General features: G+C 44.0%; 1 protein-coding gene across 1 annotated transcript in view; it reads right to left on the reverse strand.

The window, feature by feature from the left end:
- TSNARE1 (t-SNARE domain containing 1) overlaps window positions 1-13,645 on the reverse strand; it is a 334,963-nt gene extending 321,318 nt beyond the window's left edge. Inside the window, exon 1 of the mRNA XM_010000548.1 lies at window positions 13,561-13,645. Coding sequence (XP_009998850.1) covers window positions 13,561-13,645 — 85 coding nt within the window. The remainder of the gene's footprint in view (window positions 1-13,560) is intronic.
- Between the last annotated feature and the right edge of the window lie 3,158 nt (window positions 13,646-16,803).

Here is a 16,803-nt window from a genome sequence, read left to right on the forward strand (position 1 = left end):
TTGTTGCCCAGGGAGGTCGTGGAAGCCCCATCATTGGAAATGTTCAAGGCCAGGTTGGATGGGGCTCTAAGGAACCCGATCTAGTGGGAGTTGTCCCTGCCTGTGCAGGGGGGTTGGATCTAGATGATCTTGAAGGTCCCTTCAAACCCAAACCGTTCTATGATTCTATGATCATTCTATGATGAGGAAGAGGCTCTTCCCCTGCAGTGGGCAAGCAGCATCTCCCATTATGAGGTTCTCATATAAATGGAGAAGATAGTAAGCTGACAGGTTGGTTGCTGGATTCACGTCTGCAAGGAGCTTTGGAGCAAAGCAGAAACCCAGGTGTTCCATAGAGCTGATTTAATTTGCTTCCTTGTACTCCCCATCCCCATATTACCATCTTCCTGATTGCAGCCACCCTTGACACACCCAACACAGCTTATTGGCCATGCATGAGGCCATTTGCATAATGAGAAGTCACCAAACCCCCCCACTGCTGCCCTTCTGCCAGCTGTGTTGACCCTCACCTTGACTTGACAACAACTATGCTGTCAGAAAAAATGAGATAAAAATGTAAATTCATGGTGTCTGCAGGTGTCAGTAGCATTTTATCTTTACTGACTTCTAAGCTGGGACTGAAATATCCTCTCAAAAAAACCCAACAAAATACCAAAAAAAAAAGCAAAGCATTTAGCCCATCAGAACATCCAAATGCAGAATTAGTTTCAGATTTCCTCTGAAGCACTAAAGATTGAACACCAGTCACACTAGTTATCCTGGATATTAAAAAGAGAAAAAACAAAAGCTGCAGAACAGCCTTCTGCATTAGATACCAACCTTAATTTTTTAAAAATTCAGATTATTTTATTCAAAGCCAGTGATGCTCCTCCCAGAAGACACAGACAATATCATGATCTATTTTTTGATCTTCTAAATCTGGGCACAGGCTGAGGAAGCCAAGCTCGAGCTGACAGGGAAGCATTCCCATGCCACAGCCCAGTAACCACCACTGCAACAAGGAAACTCTGGTTGGGACCCAAGTTTGAGTGATTCATCACATTATTTCTTGTCACTTGGCTCCTAAATAGCCAAGCTGTGTACATGACTTAGCAGGCAAAGCCTTTCATCCGTGGCTACGTGTTTGTGCAAAGCTGTGGATGAGATAAAACTGATCTTGGCCACTGGGGGTCATTAAAAGGCCTGGTAGAGCCTCCTCCCAGGAACTGAGATATTTCTCATGCTGAAATGTGACATTTTTGCTCCTTTAAGTGTTTGTCAGGACCTCTGGGTAATAGCCCATTAGGACCAGCTGCCACTAAATCACCTTCATTTTCTGGCTCTCTGTTGAGGTTTCCCCTCCTTTCCTGCTTAACTTAGGAGATCTGGCACACTCATTGCTTAAAGGCAGATCAGCACCCAAAAAACATCCCAGACAAATAAATATGCCTTTATAAAAGATGGAAGAAGGAATATAACCACATACAGAGTCTCCTAAACCTTCTGCTGGTCTCCTGGCCACCTTCCTGTCCACAGGCTGGGCAGGGAGAGAAGCTCCCCATGGGAATGGTTATAACATTCTCCTCCTCCCCCTCTTTCATGTTGAAAGAGGAAGATGCAGATGAAGATCCTTGGCTTGTTGAAGGTCATGCAGTGAGCCATGGTTACAGCCCATTTCCTAGACTTAAAAGTACAAGTCAACCAGCTGGTCAACACTATATTTTTTGTAGAGTTTCACAAGAAACAATCATGACCACCTGGGTCAATAGGACTTGCTGTGGAACACAGCAATGTGTATGTCCTTCAGCAGGTGGACAAAGGAGAACATCTATCTACTGTGCTAAAAATGTGGCTCACTCACAAGGATATTGACAACACACCTCCTTTGGGCAAGGGCTTCAAGGGATGGCAACAGCATATTCCCACATACAGCTTAATGCAGGACAACCCAGCTAAAGTAATGATCCTCATCTTGGATGAGAAGATGGAATGGACTTCCTAGAATTTATCCTAGAATCTAAGAGAAGACAGTGATAGGACAAAGGGGAATGGTTTTAAACAGAGACAGAGGAGATTTAGGTTAGATATTAGGAAGACATTCTTCACTCCAAGGGTGGTGAGGAACTGGAATGGTTTGCCCAGGGAGGTTGTTGATGCCCCATCCCTGGAGGTTTTTAATGACAGGTTGGACAAGGTTTTGTGCAACGTGGCCTAGTGGTGGGTTTCCTGCTCATGGCAGGGGGGTTGGAACTTGATGATCTTTAAGGTCCCTTTTGACCTTAATGATTCTGTGATTCTATGAACTAACTAAGAAGAGTGCATGATTCAGCACAGGTTTGTGTTGGTGGTTGAAGAGTGCATCATCCACCCTTCCTGTGGAGAGGTGGGCTCACAGCTGGAACCTGTTCCAGGCACTCTCAGATTAATGGTTGGGTTTGAGCATGAAGCTGTTCTGCAGTCTGCACCAACGGGGACAAGGACATAAATATGCCCGTGCCAAACCAGGGGAAATATTTATAGAGCACTGTAAAACAATGTCATTGCTTTTGCTTTGGGAAAGCTGGCCAAGAAAAGCAGCATGGGCAAGTGAGCAGAAAGGGACTGAGATAAGGAGGAAGAAAACAACTGAGAAAAAAGAATAAATTAAGGAAATAATTATTTGGGGGGGGGGGGGGGGCAGTGGAGCCATCGTGCTCCTGGAGATGGAGATGTGGAGAGGGTGGGATTTTTAGAAATATTTAGAAAAAAAATAGAAATATTTTAGAAATATTTAGAAATATTTTAGAAATAGGAAAGAGAGAGACTGCAAACCAAATGGAACACTGAGCTTTCCTCCTGGAAAGCAGGCTGGCTTTTGTTTTCAGCCAAGAGGAATTCACAGCTTTGCACCCGCAGAGGCGAAAGCCCCTCACAGTCGGCAGGGAATCCCTTCTCCCTGACTCACAGCCACCCTGATGCAAATGCAAAGGAGGAGAGAAGCTACAAAAGTGTTCTTAAGGCTTTCAATTGCAGCCAGGCATTGCCACCATCTAGCATAGTGCTGAAATGCTGGCCTGCTCCTTTTCCCCTCTTGTCTCAGCTTTGTAGAGGTATCAGACATACCTGGAAGAAGTAGAGCACAGGGTACCATGGGATTTAGGAGCTCTCAAGTTTGACTGTCTATAGAAGAGGCTTTGGTTGAAGGGCAACATTTCAAGAGATACTTTAAAGTCTTCCAGAGTAGAAAGGGGCCTTGGGTTATACACCACCATGTCCCTACTTGTATCATCAAGTACCTGTGAGATCTGACCTTCAAAAGTGTTTCTGAAAATGTGATATAGGCTGTAATAAAAAAACCCACTGGGAATATTTTAATCCCTGCATTAGATGAATGATACATACCTCCTCCCAAGAATTACCAAATGATCACTTGCTTACCTCTTCAGTGTGCTGCAGGCTTAATTCCCATTAAAAAGTAGTGGGTTTGGAAGGAATTATAGCATTTTTCATGTACTTGGGGTGTGTTCACAGGAAAAAAAAAAGAAATATCAGTGTGGCCCTCAGCAGCCAGAGAAAGAAAAGGAACACAGGCATCTCAATCATGTGTTTCTACTTAGTTAATCTAAAGAAGTTGCATTAAGCCTGGAGCATGGGTAAGAGGACACCCCAAAGCCAGCCTCCTTCTCATCCAGCACATGTCAAAGACAGGGTCCTTTTCAGTGTGTCCCACCTCCTTATGAAGCAGTTGTGGGCATCATTTCCACATTGTTCACAGAATCATAGAGTTATTTGGGTTGGAAGGGACCTTGAAGACCATCTAGTTCTAACTCCCCTGCATGAGCAGGGATACCTCCCACCAGCCCAGGTTGCTCCAAGCCCCATCCAACCTGGCCTTGAACACTTCCAGGGAGGGGGCATCCACAGTCTCCCTGAGAAAACTGTGCCAGTGTCTCATCACCCTCACAGTAAAGAATTTCCTCCTAAATCTCTAACCTAAATTTCCCTTCTTCCATTACTCCTTGTCCTGTCACTACAAACCCCAAAAAGTCCATCCCCAGGTTTTCTGTAGCCCCTTCAGGTACATAAAAGCCACTATGTGGTCTCCTCAGAGCCCTCTCTTCTCCAGGCTGAACCCCCCATCCCAGCCTGTCTCCAGAGCAGAGCTGCTCCAGCCCTTTGATCATCTCTGTGGCATCCTCTGGACTTGCTCCAAGAGCTCTATGTCCTTCCTGCGTTGAGGGCTCCAGAACTGGACACAGTACTCCAGGTGGGGTCTTACAAGAGCAGAGCAGAGCAGAGGGGGAGATTCTCCTCCCTTGACCTGCTGGCCACACTTCTTTTGATGCAGCCCAGGACACAATTGGCTTTCTGGGGTGCAAGTGCACATTTCTGGCTCATGTTGATGTTTTCATCAACCAACACTGCCAGTTCCTTCTCCTCAAGGCTGCTCTCAATCCATTCTCCACCCAACCTGTATTTGTGCTTGTGATTGCCCCAACCCAGGTGCAGGATCTTGCACTTGGCCTTGTTGGATTTCATGCAGTTTGCATACAGCCCACCTCTCAGGCCTGTCAAAGTGCCTCTGGATGGCATCCCTTCCCTCTAGCATGTTGATTTCACCACACACTTTGGTGTTGTCACCAAACTTGCTGAGGCTGCACCCAATGCAACTGCCCATGTCACTGACAAAGCTGTTAAACAGCACTGGTCCCAGTACTGACTCTTGGGGAACACCACTCATCACTGGTCTCCATCTGGACACTGAGCCATTGATCACTACTCTCTGAGTGTGATCATCCATCCAATTCCTTATCCACCGAGTGGTCCATCCATCGAATCCATATCCTTCCAGTTTTGAGACCAGAAGTCACACAGGACAGTGTGAACCAGGATGTAATGTGGGACTGTTCAACCAATTTATTGTGATACGGGGCTGAATTAAGAATGACACATTTGTTTGACCAGTCCCTAGGTGTGTTTTAAGTTCTAACTGGATGGTGACTGTCACCTGGGGACATGTGCTGCCAAGCAGAGGAGATGAGACACAGTTGTGCTGGACATTGCCCTGCTGGCCATCTGGTAAGATGGCATCATGCCCAGCTGCTAGACATATGGGTCTTCGCCAGGGCCAAAACAATCAAGTTTTTCTGATAGACTAAGCCAAATTAAAACTAAAAATAGCATGTTGGCTCAAGGAAGCTACTCTGCATTTTGGAAGAACTGAGGACATTCCCCAGTGTCACCAGGCAAGAGATATTGAGCTGTCCATCCTTCATGATGCTGAGGACTAGAACATGGACGACAATGGTAAATAGTCTTGAAGCAACGTAAGTGTCAGTCTCCGACCCTGAACTTCTCTAAAATAGAAGGAAAAAGAAAAGAAAAAAAAAAGAAAAAAAAAAAAAAGAAAGAAGGGGAAAAAAAGAGACATTTTGGCCAAGAAAGGATGTGGAATTCAGAAAGGCATGCATGGAAACCAGAGAATAAAAGGCTTGTACTACTTGGGATGTCACGATTAAAGGTTGTGAGAGACAGACCCTGCTCTTCATAGTTTCAAGAGTCATTGCATGATCTGTGGTTCTTCAAGATTGTTTTCAAGTCTTCAGGACTGGTTTCAGCACGACATCCATGTGTGCAGAAGCAGCACCCCAAAGAGCAAAACCTGCTCCACTTCCCCCTCCAGCTGCTTAATTTGCACTGCAGCCAAAGGAAGAAGGTGAAAGCACATCAAAGTGTTCATGATGACAACCTGTACAAAACTACCACAGCTAGAGGACAGAAGAAATTACACTTTCCTCAAGTGATTCTCCATACTAAGAAACCACACAGGCAGAAGAGAGAGGTGCATCTACAGAAGAGAGCTGCCAATCAGTTCTTCAGCTCTACACCCTCAGCACAGGAGAGACATAGAGCTCTTGGACAGGGTTCAGAGAAGGGCCATGAAGATGATCAAAGGGCTGGAGCATCTCTCTTTACTAAGACAGGCTAAGGGAGCTTGGGCTGTTCAGCCTGGAGAAGAGAAGGCTCCAGGGAGACCTTAGAGCACCTGCCAGTACCTGAAAGGGCTACAGGAAAGGTGGGGAGGGGCTTGTCACAAGAGAGGGCAGTGATAGGACAAGGGGGAATGGTTTTAAACCAAAAGAGGGGAGATTTAGGCTAGACATCAGGAAGAAATTCTTCACTATGTGGGTAGTAAGGCACTGGAATATGTTACCTAGGGAGGATGTGGATGCTCCATCTCTGGAGATGCTCAAGGCCAAGTTGGATGAGGCTTTGTGCTGACTGGTCTAGTAGGAGGTGTCCCTGCTCATAGGAGGGTTGAACCTGATTATCTTTAAGGTTCCCTTCAACCCTAACCATTCTATGATTCTATGTGCATGGTGAGACAGCTCTGATGGAAAAGCAAACAGCTACAGAAGAGGAGCTTGACATGAAGCTCAACATGAGCCGGCAACGTGTGTTTGCAACCCAGAAAGCCAACTGTGTCCTGGGCTGCATCCTGCTCTACTTTCCTTCTCAAGGTATCTCTACCCATACAACAAGCAGACCATGGGGACAGGAGCTTCCTAAGCTGCTTCTAGTTTGACCATAGTTGAGTGGAAAATGGAGCAAGCTGTTCTGAGATAATGAGATGTTTAAATGTACTTCCAGCTGAACTGGCTAAGTAGAAACCAGCACCTTTTCTTTCTCAATTTCTGTTACAGTTTGGGACTACCAGCATGATTTTTATGTGTTTACAGTAATATGGCTTTGGATGACCAAGAGTAGCAAATCAAATTGGTAGAGAAAAAAAAAAAAAATCACCTTTAGCCAAAGGGTTTTTTGGGGTGTTTTTTTTTGGTTGGGTGTTTGTTGGTTTTTGGTCTTGTTTCTTTTAAAGTGCTATGAAGTTGTCATCCCATCTTCACATATTCCATTAAAACACACATTTATTTCAGGGGTGTCTTCTGGTTTTGCTAGTTATATAAATAAATGCATAACCACTTCACTCCCCTGAAATACTAAGATTATAGCAAAACCAGTTATTACAATGTTAGAAGTGCCAGAAGGGATAGGGCAGAGGTTTTCAAAACAAACCGTTGCAAAGTTAATTTGTGTATGAAAGTTAATTCTCTTGGCAATTCCCTTTGCTATAAGACATGCTGTTCATGATTCTTTAATATGTTTTCTTATGTTTATGCTTATTAATTCATTAAATCACTGCTAAGATCTCTAAGAACTGGATGTAAAACAGAGAATATCCTCTAAATTTAGTGAAAAATGAACTGAGGAAATCAACTAATAATGTTTGGAAGCCTTGCACACTAGCAAAGAAATTATGTGAAAGAATTTCTCTGTACATGCCACAGAAGTCTTGATTGTCTAGTGGGAGAGATTATCTCATGATGATTTTTTCAGTATTATTTTCATCTAGGCTTTGACCAGCACTTTGTATCAGGCCAATTAATATTTAATACAACACCTGTATTCTCTACTTCTGTGTCCCCAAAACTACAAGAAAATAAGACAATCATTGAGACTCTCAGAAACTTCTTACACATTTGACAAGTCTTTTTTTTTTTTTTTGGTGCTGTATAACACAAACCATTTTCTTTACAGTCCAGGTGGAAACCTTGGATTCATTTTTATGAACCCATCTACACATGGCAGATAAAAAGTGCTACAAAATTCATACTTTTTGTCCTTCCTTCTATTCTACACTTGATGCGACTCCATTCCAAAAACACACTTAGGTTGTGTTACTGAATGTGATCAAGATACAGTCCAATCCTTCAGTTTTAAAGGTTTTAACTTCTGGTGAGCAAAACAAAACACCCCTAATATTCCATAGTAGTTTTGAATATAAAAGATTCAAAGATTTTTTTCTTTCTTGTTTTCACTGCTTTCAACTCTTTCTGACACTTTGTTCTAAGGACATGGTTGGGTCCCTCAAGACTCCAGGGAGGAACAGTTGTCACAATCAGACCTAGACCACTTTCCAGACCCTTTGGACAATGCTGCAGACAATGAGGGCTTCAGTGTGTCTTCAATAGCATTGCAAATGTTGGAAAGAATTTGAGAAGTTAATGCAAAATCAAAGCAGCATTCAGGTCCACATACAGCAAAAGCATTAATCACCTGCTTAATATTCATTAACCTCAGGGGGACTCCTTGTGTACTTCAGAGTTTGTTATGTGCTTTAGCACTTGGTACTATCAAGATGTGAAGCTGGCAGTGGATTCCCTCCCATGGTTTGCCACCAGACCCAGAACTGCAATGAGACCATGTGGTGGTCAAGGTACAGTGCTGGTTCATGTAAAAGCTTTTGTGTGAGTTTTGTCCACAGAACATCTAGCTCAGCATTAGGCACTGAACCTGGGCCCCCAGCAGAGCTCCTGCCATCCCCATCCCACTAAAGAGGCCACAACTGGTGTGAACATCTCCTTCCCATGCAGAATATGAACTCTGGGACTTCGCCAACATGGAGGTAACAATGAACTCCAAGTGGGGTTTAATAAGGAAAAAACATTCTCTAAAACTGCTAAGAAAAGAGCAAAATAGGATTGGAGAGGTAAGAAGAGGACAGAAAGATGTTCCAGCTGCTAGGACAGGACAGAGACAGTGATGCTGGCACTTAGATGGGACTTACAACCCAGGAACTTGTTGGTGTAGCAGAGCAGCAAGTAGGTGGTAGAGAGGAGAGGGCAAAGAAAATTATAGACCCAATTCCTGGAAAAAATGTTAGAACAAATCATTGAACAATTGCTAAGTCCTGAAATGATAATTGGGTGATAACACTCAGCAAACACTGCCAAGAACAACTTGCACGGGCCAATCTAATTTTGTTCTTTGACAAGATAACCAAGCTAGCAGACGAAGGGAAAGACCCACATGCAATATATCTTGCATGCAACTCTGGCCAGTGTCCCACATGGCACCTTCATGAGCAACTGAAGGAAAAATGGTCTAGATGAAGTCAGAATAAAATTAAACACTGGCCCAATGGTTCCTTGAGTACACCTAGAAACATTGCAGCTCTGGAATATGAAATTACCTTCACCCAATCAAATCTGGCATTTAATGTCCAGGGCACAGGGAGGTTAACAAAAGCAGTGTTAAAAATTTCCTGACTTGTGGCATTTTAAGTCAAGCTATTTGAATTCCCTGTTTACAGCAGATTTTTTTTCAAAAGGTGGGTTTGGGAGGACAGGATGAACATGGTAGAGAATGCATGTTTCACACACCAAAATGATAAGAATTCAGTGTTTAATTCCTACTGCTATACAGTGTTTGGTCTCCAATTATTTTAGACATGTCACATCACCTAAAAAAAAAACATCACTGGAAGTAATTTCCATCTTTTTCACTTCTCCGGTTAAAAAATAAAAACAAACCCAACTTTTCACTACCTACTTTCTAACTTCATGAAACACTCATTCACATCTGAAGACCAGAGAAGCTCCTACAAAGAAACAGGAAAACACTTGGTTTCGCATGGATTTTTGGGAGCAGAACAAGGAATGGAGACAGATGCTGCTGGAGGAGGTCACAACTCACAACTGCAGAGCAGGGTCATGGCTTACACCTCCACCTGCTGCTCCCCACTGGTTTTGCTGGCTGTGGGATGACACTGTCAACCCTCCAAACTGCTTACACTCCAAATAATTCAGGTGGTCTTCCTTGTGACACCCCTTAAAAGTGCTCTCCAGTTAAGGCTACAGAACATTTGAGTTTTGCTGAGTGCAGTCTCTCTTCCTTCCCGACAATATCCGATGGAAAAATAGCAACAATACAAAGTATACTTGCTTCCCCCACCTCCCCTGACCCTTCTCCAAGAAATCTTGGATATCCAGCAACACCACCACAAGCAGAGTTTGAATCAGAGCTGTCTGACACCCAGATGTCCCAGACACACCAAATTCCCAAGAAAACCTGCCTCTGGGATTCCTCTCAAAACTGCTACCAATGGAGCTTGAGGATCTCCCCAACTAGGCTGGTCAGCAAAGGCAACAGCTGCATGGCCTGATGATGGGCTGTAAATCCATCCATCATCACATCAGCCCAAGGCCAAGGGAAGCATCTTCATGGAATTAATCTTTCCCAGCCTGGGAAGTGTGTTCAGATTGAGTATGGGGGAAATGCAGCCAAGACAGACAGATGGGTATTAGGACAGAGGACACCCTCTTGATATCATCCTTTATTAAATAAACAAAAAAACAAACCCCCCAAACCTGAGCCCCCTTTTTCTTTGCTCTCCTTCATGAAATTAAAGGTTCAAGAAAGCAAAGTCCCCGTGTGGTTTGTTTTTTTTTCCTTACCTGCTGTACAACCAGTTGCTGGGAAAAGCCTCCAGCTCCTTGGAGAAGCTGAGGCTGCTGAAACCTGCTTGCTCTTTATATATCACTTCCATGCCAACTTCTTACCAAAAGCCTACGAAGCAGCGTCATCCCCTTTACTATTGCAGGATTTCAGGGGTTTCTGCTGGATGCCTGAACATCCCCACTAGACCCCGTGCTGCCATTGGGCAGCAACTGTTGGCAGGGGTGCTGCTACCTGGTGTATTTATCTATTAGATATAAAAAGAAGAAGGTGTCTAGAGCACATGCAAAACATGTTCATCAGGACCTGCCCCCACTGTGAGCTGACATACTTATGCTGGCAGGAAGGCCATGCTCTTTTGTTCCAGCCATACAATGATCTAATACAGTGAGGAGTTCTCCTTAGCCAGCCAGTCATCCAGCTTTCAGAAGCAGGAGGCAGAGGATTCTTGCTGTATTACCCTCTCCTGACACTTAATTAATTACAATATTTGGGGATACTACAACAAGACACACCGTATTCCTCAGTCTCCCAAGGCACATAGGCATGGAGAGCTCTGCAGCTTGAGATGGCACATCTGAAAAGAGAAAAGTTTCTCCAAGTTGCCCTTGGCCAACACAGCCAGGTCCCTTCCCTTGTGTTCCTTTCCACAGAGATACCTAGCCAAGGAACCAACTTGGTATTGAGCAACTCCATAGCCACTTTTGACTTGCTGGGAAGATCAGCCATGGAAGACCTTGGAGATGTGTCCATCAAATGCCACCCAAGATAATGTGGGCGTGCATGAAAGGGGAGTCAGCACTCAACTCTAAGACATAAGCAAACATGTTAACACGCTCTGGCTGGGCATCTGACAGGCTCAAGACAGCTGATGTTTCCACATCAGCTGCTTTTTGCAATCCACTGAGTGTGGCTTCAACATCACATCAGTAACTGCCAAAAGATGGGCAAGCTGGGCACAATGAGCTCTCTCTTCTAATACTTAGAGATTGCAACTGTCTTGAATTATTCTCTGTATTTGCATTAAAAATAGTGGTCCTTTCATACAGCACAGTAAGTATTCATGGTTTTTTACCCTAAACTACAATGCACTGAGTTTCATCATTTATCTAGTCCACAGTTCAATTCCCTTTTCTTACAGTTCTTTCATTGTGCCCAAGTATTTCATTCTTCCTTGCTTTTATGTCTTAAATTTTGCCTTGTAGAATAGCCTGAAAATCATTATTTACAACTGAGCTGACAACTTGCACTCAGTTCAATTCCTTCTCCCTGTTCAAAGAAAAAAATTCATAATTACATCAAAACTCATAAGAAAACAGAGAAACCTCTATGCTTCCTCTATATTTCCATCCAGGGGGAACAGTTATTTGCAAAACAACCAAATGTTTCTCGAAGAACAACTGCAACCTTCAAAACTTAATAATGAAGTCAGGCTGCCTTAATGTGAAATTTAAGGCAATTGTAGAGAGGCAAAAGAAGAGGAAAATGTTCTTCCCTGGTACAAAGCAGTAACACAGCTCTTAACCATATTAAAATGTCCCCTTTCCTGATGCTTCTGCAGAGGTCTGAACTCCCAGTTATGCCTTCACCACAGCCACTGCTGCCTCACCCTGCAGTGCAAGTCAGAGTCAGACCCAGGCCCAAAATTCAACGCAAGAATATGTTCCAGATAACAAGGCTTGATGAAAACCAGACTAGATTAACCTAGATCCAGCCCAACAGCAGTTCTTCCTCCAGATCAGGAGCTGGCCTACATCTGGGCAGCTGGAGATCTGGTCTTATCTGCCTGTGCCAACGTGGGCTGGCCTCTTGATCAGAAGTGGCCAGGATGAGACCTACTTTCCACCTCCACACAGAAGCCAGCCCCATGTCAACAGGGATAATAGTTGCATTACCCACTTCTGGCAAAGAATGTCTCCTACAACTTGTCTGTGTCAGGAAGGGGATACAGTAGAGTCAACACCTTCAACACACCAAAGCAGGACATTGTAACTGTTAGCTGCACTCCATGTTGGAAGTTACATTATGAATTTGATTTTATGAAGAGCAGATGTGACTTGTTGGTTTTGGACCATTTCAGATACACCGGTTGTCACTTGGATGTTTTTCTCCTTCTTCTGCTGTGTTTCTACAGTCCTTAGGGCAAGGGAGAAACAGGGGAGGAAACCACATCTGGTCTTTCATCAAAAACATGCCACCCAAAACAAGAATCCGTGGTCATTTTCAAGCCACTGTTAATTGTTTCATCATTTCCTGAGCAAATTATTGACCCTTTTGCCACATTTGAGCACATTTTCCAGATATAAGCAGCCAATACCTTGTGTTGAAGCAAAGACTTCTGCCCTTTGCACACCTTCAGATCTATTCCCATCATCAGTCCACCTACAGTAGAACACCATTTAGACAAAATCCTTGCAAGATGCTGGGAAGACGAGGAAAGACATGAGCAAGTCTAGAGAATATTCCACATTACTCCTCCAAAATACCTCCAAAATCTTAATCAGTGCTCCTCTTCCATGTTGCTACCTCAAGTCCTGAGCATAAGTGTTGGGTCTGGCTGAGATGGAGTTAGTTTTCCCCTCATAGTGCTGTGCCTTGTGTTGGTAAACAAGAAAAGGTGTTGATAACACCCCAGTGTTTTGGGTACTGCTGAGCAGAGCTCACACAGCATCCAGGCTCTGTCTCCAATATTCCAGCCTCACCAGTAGGCTGGGAGTGGACCAGATCTTGGGAGGGGACATAGCCAGGACAGCTGACTCAAAGTGACCAAAGGGATATTCTATACCATATGATGTCTACTCAGCAATAAAAGCTAAGAGAAAGGAGGAGGAGGAAGCATTTCATTTGTCTTCCAGAGCAACCACTATGTATATGGAAGCCCTACTTCTCAGGAAGTGACTCAACATTACCTGCTGATGGGAAATAGAGATGAAATCTTTTGTTTTCCTTTGTTTTCATGTGTGACCTTTGCTTTTTACAAAACCCATGTTGGTTCTTTTTTTTTTTCCCACCTTATATTTTCCCTCCATCCTGTCCTGCTGAGGAAGGGAGTGATAGAGCAACTTGGTGGGCACCCAACATCCAGCCAAGCTCAACCCACCACTGCACAGTAGGATGTGGTGCCTGGTCATACAAATCAAATCCAACCAAAGTTTCATGTCTGCCTTTGCAAAGCACTCTCAGGAATGAGCTCTGGAGAGAGTGTGATATTTATCAACCAGCCACACCAAACATGAGCATGTAAAACTTGAGTGCCCAGTTAGTAAAGCAGCATAAATTAACAGCAAAGGATCAATACTTTACCAAGAGGTTGATAGCCTTGTCTTGAAGGGCCTCCAAATGGATTCCTGCTCCCAAATCCACTTCCATCAATGGATCCATAAGACATTTTCTAGGCAGCAATGGATGCAAGATTATACTTCAAACCTAAAAAAACAGAGAAAAAGAGATACAAACCAGTTGAAAAATCAGTTAAACCTCAGTATTCTAAAAAGAAAAAAAAAGAAGGTGAAAAAAGCCAAATTAAAAAATTCAAGCCTATCTCCAAATTCAGGATGTCCACCTGCAACAATTAAAAGCAATAAAATCCAGGTCTCCTGGACTACACCTTGGGGGCAAACAATTCATTTGACTTCCCTGTGCCTTATTTTCCCCAGTGATAAAGAGCAACCATTTCTCTGTTTCAGTCATGACAAGTCTTTTAATTCCTTGTTGTTCACAAAGTGCTTTGAGATCCTGAGCTGGTGGGCAAAGACCAGGCACTCAATCAAAAAGAGGTAATTCTGTCTTCTGGAACATTACCACCATGCAGCTGGCTAGGACTCTATCCATCACACTGCAGTCTTGATGAGCTCTCAAAAGAGACAGTTTACTGCTATATTATAAGCTCCTGGGCCTCTAGTATAAATATTGGAGCCAGAGTTATTTTTCTTGGCTGGTTTAGAAAAAAAAATAAAAGAAAAAGAAGAAAAGAAAAAGGAAAAAGGTGCCAGGCCTAAGGTAGCAGCAGCAGGATAAAATTAATGCAGCTACTTCTTCCCCCTTCCCACCTCCTCATCCACAGGTGTTGTCTCACCACGTGCCCCCAGTACCCTCCAGCATATCAGCAGGGGCCCAGGACTTTGATATTAAAACCAGTTCAACCCTAAGGCATGGAGGTGGTGACAGCAAAGGAGGAGAAGAGTTAAAGGTGCTGCATTAGTTGGGTTATGATACAGAGCCAAAGTCAGCTACTGCTTCCTTGTACCAAGACTATGAAAAATATCCCAAAACAGGGAAAATCTGGAGGCTGAGGAGAGAGAGTTATTCCCTGAAAAGGTAGAAGGCAACATTGGCTACTGGGTAGGCTTTGGGAGCATGGGACATTCCTGTGGGGAGGATATGTCTGCATGAGATGGCTGGGAATGCCACCTGTTTTCCAGGTAGGGAGCTGCTCTAGCTTATAAATGTCAGTTGGTAGCAGAAGGACAACCCAAAGAGCTGGGCCAGCAAACCACCCTCTCCAACAAGCATATGCAACTCCTTCAGCATGATGGTAGAATCATAGAATCATTTGGGTGAGAATGGACCTTTAAAGGTCACCTCCTTGCAGGGAGCAGGGACATCTTCAACTAGGTCAAGTTGCTCAGAATGCCATCCAGCTTGACCTTGGATGCTTCCAGGGATGAAGTATCTACCACCTCTCTAGGCAACCTGGGCCAGTGTTTCACCACCCTCAGTGTAAAAAATGTCTTAATTATATCCAGTCTGACTCACTCCTCTTTTAGTTTAAAACCACTACTCCTTGTCCTATCACTACTAAAAAGTCTGTCCCCATCTTTCCTAGAAATCTCCTTTAATTATTAAAAGGCATAAAAAGGTGTCCCCAGAGCTTTCTCTTTTCCAGGCTTAACTACCCCAACTCTCTCAGCCTGTCTTCATAGCAGGCACTCCAGCCTTCTGATCATCTTTGTGGCCTCCTCTGGACCCTCTGGACCTTTATGGCTCAAATAGGTCCATGTCTTTACAGCACTGAGAGAAACAACGAGGTGTAAAGCTAGATGACATGAGACACAGTGCTCTGTCCTAGGCTTGAGTACTCAAACTACACATGGCCTGGATGAGCCATTTTCCTTCTGACATGCAAAAATCTGGGAATGGCCTCCAGCTCGTAAGAGCTTCTCAACACATGGCCATGTGTCATATGATGTCCTGATATATGCATTGATAGATGCCTCAGCAAAGGCTGGAGTCTCTTTTGCACTGTCACAGCTGTGTACTTGCAACTATTCCTTTGCTTTGTTCTCCACAGAGACCAAAGCACCAGAAAGTCCCAGTTGTGGACTGTACTGGAAATAGACTAATGATCTCAGGCACCTCTTGCAATTAAATTTCCTTCTTTCTTTCCAAGTTCCCAAAGCCAAGCAAAAAAACTCCTACTGAGATTTGCCAGACAGGGAATCTGTAGGACTAAAGCAAATCTCTCAGCATCCTCCCTTAATTGGGCCAGAGCCATAAGAGAGGATGAAAGTCCAACTGCCTTGAGAGAGCAAAGGGTGGGAGCTGAGGCCATTAAATTGGAGAAAATCCAGAGCAGAGCTTCCCCATCCAGAGCAGTGTAGCACATACACACAGAATGATTATATGGGGGTACAGGTGCCCCCCAGCAAGAAGTCCTTCATTTTAGGGAAGCAGCCTTCAGTCCAAACCTGTAGCAGCCAACCTGCAACAGCCCGAGCACCCTGAGAGGATGAAGGTTTGTATTTGTGTGGGCATCAAGGAGAGAGAAAATGAAGGAAACAAGTGGGAAGGTTAAACAAGGATTTAAGTTTTGCAATCCTACAAACCAAGTATTTCCAAGACACTCAACCACACAACATTTGATCACATCAAGCAAGAAAAACTGTAAGTACCACAACACTATAATCTGTGATGTCTTGATGGAGGTTGTTCATCACAACCACTAAATACTACAAGAAACAGATGAAGATTGTGGATGCCCTCTACCCGGAGGTCTTCAAGGCTGGGTTGGATGGGGCCTTGAGCAACCTGGTCTGGTGGGAGGTGTCCCTGACCAGGCAGGGGGGTTGGAACTAGATGATCTTTCAGATCCCTTCCAATCCAAACCATTCTGTGATTCTATGATTCTATGAGATTCTATGGTTCTATGATTCTATGAGATTCTATGATTCTATGGTTCTATGATTCACTTGGGAAGTCTGGAGTGGTCTTGGGAACACATCTTGCCTCTCCCAGGTCTTGGCTGAGCCCAAAACTACCCCAGTAACACAACCACCATTGCAAAATGCAACCCAAGATCTAGCAAGATCCTTACCTGGAAAAATAAGGGGATGTGGGAAAATGTGCTTTTCTTCCCCACGTAAAAGACAGCAAAAGAAAAAATTGTGGACAGGAAAATGGAGTTAATTTCTTTTCTTTACCTCCCAGTATGGCCACAGATTAAGGCTGCTCTAAGCAGAGAAGTGGGACAACCAAACAGCTTGAAAACAGCCTCTGCACAGAGGTTGATCCTGATCCATCCTTTCTTTTCAGAGGGAAGCAAATGGA

The sequence above is a fragment of the Chaetura pelagica genome, unplaced genomic scaffold (assembly GCF_000747805.2).
Source record: "Chaetura pelagica isolate M959 unplaced genomic scaffold, ChaPel_1.0 scaffold96, whole genome shotgun sequence".
Taxonomy (NCBI): domain Eukaryota; kingdom Metazoa; phylum Chordata; class Aves; order Apodiformes; family Apodidae; genus Chaetura; species Chaetura pelagica.